The sequence below is a fragment of the Orycteropus afer genome, unplaced genomic scaffold (assembly GCF_000298275.1).
Source record: "Orycteropus afer afer isolate SDZICR_OR568_19922 unplaced genomic scaffold, OryAfe1.0 scaffold00005, whole genome shotgun sequence".
NCBI lineage: Eukaryota > Metazoa > Chordata > Mammalia > Tubulidentata > Orycteropodidae > Orycteropus > Orycteropus afer.
The window spans coordinates 1,480,825-1,488,123 of NW_006921592.1; the positions used below are offsets into that span (position 1 = coordinate 1,480,825).

At 38.4% G+C, this 7,299-nt stretch overlaps 1 protein-coding gene across 1 annotated transcript in view; it reads left to right on the plus strand.

The window, feature by feature from the left end:
* SMC5 (structural maintenance of chromosomes 5) overlaps nucleotides 1–7,299 on the plus strand; it is a 177,280-nt gene that overhangs the window by 150,503 nt on the left and 19,478 nt on the right. The window contains exons 18-21 of the mRNA XM_007939525.1: nucleotides 2,126–2,170; nucleotides 2,589–2,684; nucleotides 3,153–3,257; nucleotides 3,484–3,603. Of these exons, the coding sequence (XP_007937716.1) occupies nucleotides 2,126–2,170; nucleotides 2,589–2,684; nucleotides 3,153–3,257; nucleotides 3,484–3,603 (366 nt within the window). The remainder of the gene's footprint in view (nucleotides 1–2,125; nucleotides 2,171–2,588; nucleotides 2,685–3,152; nucleotides 3,258–3,483; nucleotides 3,604–7,299) is intronic.

The window sequence follows — 7,299 nt, forward strand, 5'->3', positions numbered from 1 at the left end:
AAAAAAAAAAAAAAAGAAAAAGAAAAAGACTAAATTGGATTATACTTTTCAAACCTTCAAAAGTTTTATGCTATGATGTCAGACACAGAGACAACAGGGAATGAATTTGAGTATTTGGGTACATAGTAGTATTCAGTAGATATTTAGAAAACAAGTTGAGGTACTTGTTTCTAAATATATACTAGAATTTCTCCAATACATTATCATGAAATAAGTAAATACTAGTACAACATCTTTACTGCTTTTTTTCAGAAAATAGCATGATTCAATCATTGAAAAGTTATATTGTTTAATAAAATTAGAAGATAATTCATATTTTCATTCATTCAAAATGTATTTATTACTTGCTACATACCAGGCATTGAACAAGTCTCTATTGAAAGTTAATATTCAAATTTAGATGGTGGGGCAGATAAAAAAAAAATCAACTAGGAAATAGGCAAAGTTAGGTATTGAGGTACTAAGAAGAAAAATAAAACAAGATAAGGAGATAGAGTGACAGGGATGGGAGATTGGTCAGGGAAGCCTCCTTTGAGAGGATAGCATTTTAGTTGAGTCCTGATTGAAGAGAAGAAATCAGTCGAGTGAAGGTTTGGGGTGAAAGTATCCCAGGCAGAGAGAACAGCAGAACAGAGCCTCGGAAGCAGAAGTATATGTGGCATGTAGAAATTCAGCGGATCTAGAAATCTGTACGCCAGGTAGAGAGGGAGGCAGAAGCCAGACCGCGTGGACCTTGTGGACCATAGAAGCAGGGTTTGGGTTGTATTCTTTTGGAGATGGAACCAGTAGAAGATTTGAAGTAGAAGAGTGATGTGACTAATTTCAGTTTATGACCAAAAAAGAAAGCAGCAGCAGCACTCCAGTTGCTGCGTGGAGAATACAGTAAGATTATGAGAATGAAGGCAAAGGAGATCATTCAGAAGGTTATTGCTTTGAGCCAGGCAAGAGATTATAGTGGCTTGGATTAGGATGACAGCCACAGAGAGAAAGGTTGACAGATTTGGAGTATCTTCTAATGACAGAGCCATCAGGACTTGGTGATGGATTTGAGGTGAAGCGTAAAAGAAAACCCTTAAACTTTTCCCCTGAAGCAAATGCCAGTGCCATTTATTGGAATGGAGAAGATAGATGAAGACCAGTGGTGCTCAGAAGGGTAGGAAAAGATTGCTATTTCACCATATTAAAATTAAGACACATACTGGAGAGTAGAGGAGTCTGGTGGTTCAGTGGTTTAGCACTTGACTGCTAACTGAAAAGTTAATGGTTCAAACCCACCAGCCACTCCATGGGAGAAAGATGAGGCAGTCTGCTTCCATAAAGATTGACATCCTTGGAAGCCCTCTTGGAGCAGTTCTCCTCTGTCCTGTAGGGTTTCTGTGAATCAGAATCAACTCCATGGCAATGAGTTTGGGGGTTTTTTTTTGGTTATCAGAAAGTCAAGTGGAGATATCAAGTATGTGTTGGCACATGAGTTCAGAGCTCAGTAGAGAAGTCAGAGATTCTGTAGAATATGCATTACGTGCTGAATATCTGAAGTCTAGATGTTGAGAGCCCTAGTGGTGCAGTGGTTAAAGCACTTAACTGCTAACTGGAAAGTCAGCAGTTTGAACCCTCCAGCTGCTCTGTAAGAGAAAGATGTGGTAGTCTACATCTGTAAAGATTACATCCTTGGAAACCCTGTGGGGCAATTCTGTTCTGTCCTATAGGGTTGCTATGAATTGGAATTAACTCCAGGGCAATGGGTTTGGTTTTTGAGAGAGTTTTGGTATAGATACTGAACCACTTTCTAAAAGGTGAAGAAGAAAAAAATTGGGATTAAGTTATCTTAATGTAATCTTTAAGGATCGTTTTCAGGATTTCAAGACTCATTTTGTAGCTTGTAGTACATGGACGTTACAGGTTGTGCTAGGCAAAATATACTGCTTGCCTCCCTTCATAGGAAAGTGTCTGTTCTAATTTGTCTCTGTGGCATGGACTCAGAAGCTAATACTGTGATAAAATTCTACTGTCCAAGTAATGGGATTCTTAGGATGCTTTTGTACTTCTTCATAATTACAGTATAAAGTTCTAACTTCTTGCTCTCTTTCAATGCCCCACATATTCTGGACCCATTCTACCAATTCAGCAAGTACCCACCATTCCAAATGGACACAACTCCTCACCCCCCATGGTATGCAGTGCTCATTCTTTTTTCCAAGCTCCTGTTGCTTCTTTCCTGCTTTTCCCTAGTCATTTGCTTTAACACCCAGAGCTGAATTCTAGGTCTCTGAACTCTCTTAACTCTCCTGTAGCATGAACTGATATGTCCTTTCTCTAAATTCCCATAGCCTATGTGATGTGTACCAATTATTTTAATATTCAACATTAGTACCCTGCCTTAGGTGTTGCCCAGTGTTATTAGTGTGTACATTTTAAAGTGTAAGCTTTTTGAAGGCAAAAACCCATTTCTAATTCTTTAGTATAGTTGTGTGCTAGCATGCCATTGAACACATAAGTAGATACTCAGTAGATTATTTTCTTTTAGCCATTTGAATCAAACTGTTTTTATTATACTATCTGTAATGATGGACTTTTTTTTTCTCCTTTAGGCTTTCCAAGATCTGCCAAACACATTGGATGAAATTGATGCTTTATTAACAGAAGAAAGATCAAGAGCATCTTGCTTCACAGGACTGAATCCTACAGTATGCCTCTTTCCCTATTCCCTTCTGCAGCAGTCACCACCACCACCTCACACACACACACACACACACACACGCACCCGCACGCACACACAGAGTTCCTCCAGTACTTGCCTCCCACTCTGTACCAGAGCTCTTGGTAATAATAAGCTAGACAGCAGGAACAATGTGCTTTAAATGCCAGATTCTGAATCTATTAGAATTTTAAATAGATTCTTCCTAAGGAACACAGTGTTCTGTGCCTTTTCTTTATAAAAAGAATAGTTGGGCTAACCTGAAATACTGCAATGTCTAATATTTTTTCAAGGATACAAAAAAGACATTTTCAGTATGTTGCTCTTGTTAGGTCGAAGAACATAAATTCACTGCATGCAAACAATGCAACACAATTGGTATTTTCAGTTAAGATTTTAATTGATGCAAAATTTTATCCTTTGGTAGATTTATCTTTTTTTTTCCACCCCCTGCCAGGTTGTTGAGGAATACATGAAAAGAGAAGAAGAAATAGAACAGTTAACTGAGGAACTAAAGAGAAAAAAAGTTGAATTGGATAAATATAGGGAAAACATTTCACAGGTAATTATTTAATTTTTATCTTTTCTTTTTATCATATGCTTATCATTAATGACATGGGAATATAGGATTATGTAAAATTGAATGATACGCTTTTTAGAGAAAAAGTGCAGTTTATGTTCATATGGCTAAATTAATAATGCTGTTAAATTTGTTTTTTGTGAAACTTTGTGTTGGAATATAGTAACATTTCTTTTAAATTGTGTTTTTATATTGCCTTTAATTGTAGGTAAAAGAAAGGTGGCTAAATCCTTTAAAAGAGCTGGTAGAAAAAATTAATGAAAAATTCAGCAATTTTTTTAGTTCCATGCAATGTGCAGGTGAAGTTGATCTCCATACAGAAAATGAGGTAAAATTGCATTTTGAATATATTTCATGGCAAGTGATTTTAACTGTGTGCTAAAAGTTCATGTAAATTATTTCTTTACTTTAAAATTATATTTAAGGAAAAGACCACCTATGAGATTACATCTGGTTGCTTTGTCTTCTTCTTCTTGGCTTTTGAGATTAGTGACTAAAGTTATTTTATTAACCCTTTTAATACCTGGTCTAAGTAATGATTATTCAGCTATAATAAACAAATGCTTTGCTTTATAAATTTACCAACTGCCCAAGTTAAAAGACTTGTAAACAAATTGGTAGTGTATATCAGTGGTTTCCTTTTGGTCAAGAATTTTTAAGAGAATTTCCCAAGAATGGAAATACTTGAAAATTTGTTACTGAATTCTTAAGCTAAAAGTTTGTGCTTTACAGTTTTGAGTAAAATAGATTTGCTATTAAGAAATGTGTCGAGAGATGAACTGAGATTTGCTTCAGAAGAAGAGATGGGTGGAGTTACAGATGAAATGAAAATGGCTGTGTTTTGGTCATATGTCGTATCATGGTTCAGTGATTAAGCACGAAGCTGCTGACTGAGAGGTTAGCTGTTCAAACCCACCAGTGGCACCATAGGAAAAAGACCTGGCAATCTGATTGTGTAAAGATTACAGCCTCAGAAGCCTTATGAGACAGTTCTGCTCTGTCTTGTAGGGTTATTGTGAGTCAGAAATGACTGGATGCTCCTAACAGCAAAGTCTCATGGTTGATGGTACACTGGGCTCATTTTAGTGTTCCAATTTGGTATATGTTAGAAAGTTTTCATAGTAAAAGTTATTTTAAAAATAAGTAAACAATAAAGAAAATGATTCTTTTCTTTACAGCTTGATAATTTTGCATTTTACTTGCACACATAAATATAAAGCAAGATAACAGCTTTGCCCCGGACACCTTTCCCCATGACCCCTTGAGTTATTTCATGTGAGAACATCATTTCACTGTCAAGTTCTGGTAAGGTAATAGACCCTGCTACAATGATTGCCATCTGCACAGTCTCTGGGCTTCTTAGATTTAAAGGATGTACTGCAGTAACAATAATAACCAAAGTATAATATGCTTCCCATGTGCTCAGCACTGTGCTGAACACTTTTGAGTTTGTTGTTCTTGTTTAACCCTCACAACAGTCCTGTGGAGTAAGACACCTTTATTGATTCTGTTTTAGAAAGAAACTGAAATGTAGAGAAGTTAAGTAATTTTACGAAAGATTACTAACAGAGCTAGCAAGTGGCAAAACTAAGAAGCAAACGTCAGAGCTGACCTCAGAGCCTAAGCTCTTAAATATTGTTTCTCTGGTAGAAGTTACATAGCTTTTGTGGGATGAAAATTTGATTACTGATAGCTTGAGCAGACTCAGAGTAACTACAGAATCTTTATCAAACAGCTTGCCCAGATAAGACCTAACTGTGATCAAGTAGGGGAGCTCTGGTGGCGTAGTGCCTAAGGCATTTGACTGTTAACCAGAAGTCTGCCTGTTCAAACCCACCAGCCACTCCACGGAAGGAAGGTTGGGCAATCTACTTCTGTAGTGATACTGCCTCAGAAATCCAAGGCAGGGTCACTATGAGTCGGATCCGACTCAACAGCAGTGAGTTTGGTTTCATTTAGTGATCAAGTAGAGGAGCTCTGGTGGCGTAGTGCCTAAGGCATTTGACTGCTAGATAGAAGGTTGGTGGTTCAAACCCAACAGCTGCTCTGTGGAAGGAAGACTCGGTGATCTACTTCCTTAAAGATTTACCACCTCGGAAACCCCAAGGGGGTCACTATGAGTCAGAATCGACTCGATGGCAGTGATTTGGTTTTTTGTTTCTTGTGATCAAGTAAGCATAATATATGTAGCTTGTGGAACTTGACCTGTCATAGAAATCCCATTCTTTAGTTCCTGTTGAATGTTTCTGTAACTTTATCTTAAGCTGTTTCTTTTCTGTGTTTTAAATGATAACTACACTATCATAGAGATGATTCTCATCAAATTTGTCTTTGCAATTCTCTTATATAACCTTGCACCCCTGGAAAATGTGAAACTTCTTAAGTTCTCTTCATTCTCCTTGGAATGCTTTCCTGTTCTGGTCTCCCCAGTCATACATAGTTGTACAGTTTCCTTCTTTAGCTAGATCCTCTCTGAAATGGAGGAAACTAGCGTGGGCCAGAAAGACACCGATTAGATGGCCGAGATAAAAAACAAACTCTGATAGTCAAAGCCGCTATTATTAGCAGATGACATAATTAAGAAAGTTATTGTGGAAGACGTATGACCTGTAAGTTATGAAGTAAACCTTGGGCAGCAAAACCATTACAAATTCATTGTTGTCATTTATTTTATTTTTTTAATTTTTTTTTTTTGTTGTGATTTGGGTGAAGGTTTACAGAGCAAATTCACTTTCCATACAGTGGTTCACATATACTTTATCTCATGACATTGACCACAGTTTACCACAATGTAACAGCTCCCCTCCCACTTCCTTCCCTTAGTTACCTCTTCCTTTTGTCCATACCTCCATGCATTCCTGCCCCCTGAGCTGTCTCCCTGTGCATAAGCAACCCTTCTTTCTCCCATGATTGTTCTCTCCAAGAAGTGTATCTACTTGGGGTAAATGTTCAACTCATGCCTGCCTTTTGTTTGGCTGGAAACCACAGTTCAATTCCAGATCTGAAGGGCAGCTAGGGACCATAGCCTCAGTCGTTCCACCAGGCTCTCTCGGACCAGCAAACCTGGTACCCCCCCCCCTTTTTTTTTCCCTCCAAATGATTTTGAGTTTTGTTCCACATTGTTCTCCCTCTCTATCAAGGATCTCCTACATAGATCCCTTTCCAAGTGGATGACAGTGATAGCCTGGCACCATCTAGTTCTTCTGGTCTCATAGTCGTATAGGCTGCAGATCGGATGGTGTACCAGTCACTAGGACTAATTTGTTTCTATGAATTTTGGTTTTCCTCATTCTTTGCTCTGAACGAGGAGAGACCCATCGTTGTATCTAGATGGCAGCTTGCTAGCTTTTAAGATCCCAGTCGCTACTCACCAAAGTAGGTGGTGGAACAATGTTTTGTATACTATGTTATGCCATTTGAGCTTGATGTCCCTTACAACTGTGGTCCCAAGCTTGCAGGTTCACCTACTCGGTCCCTCTGGGTAGCTGGCTGTGGCCAAGCTATGACCACAACCTTGCCCTTTGTCAGCTCTGCTATACACCTGGGAATTCTGATCATTCACATTAACTTATAGGACCATTGTCTGCCAACCCAATATATGTTCTTGGATACACTCCCCATTTCATAGACATACCTAATCGTTCAGCCTGTCCACCCGTCTATCCATTCATATACCCATGTTTGCCTTCACTGACGATGCAGTACTGTATGTACAAAAGGGTTCATACCTGTGTCTGTACCTCCCATGTACCTCTCTATGTCTTTCTCATCCTCAATGCTGCCATTCTGGTCACTCATATTTGGTACATTGCCCCTCTCTTCACCCAAATCAATACTTATCTCTGTCTATCTAACAGCATTCCCTCCCTTCCCCTCCCACCCCTGGTAACCAACAAAGAAAATTTCCTTCTGTAGATAAACCCTTTCCTTAACTTTTACAGTAACAGACTAATACAATATTTGTCCTTTTGTGATTGACTTATTTCACTCAGCATAACATCCTCTAAGTTCATCCACGTTATGC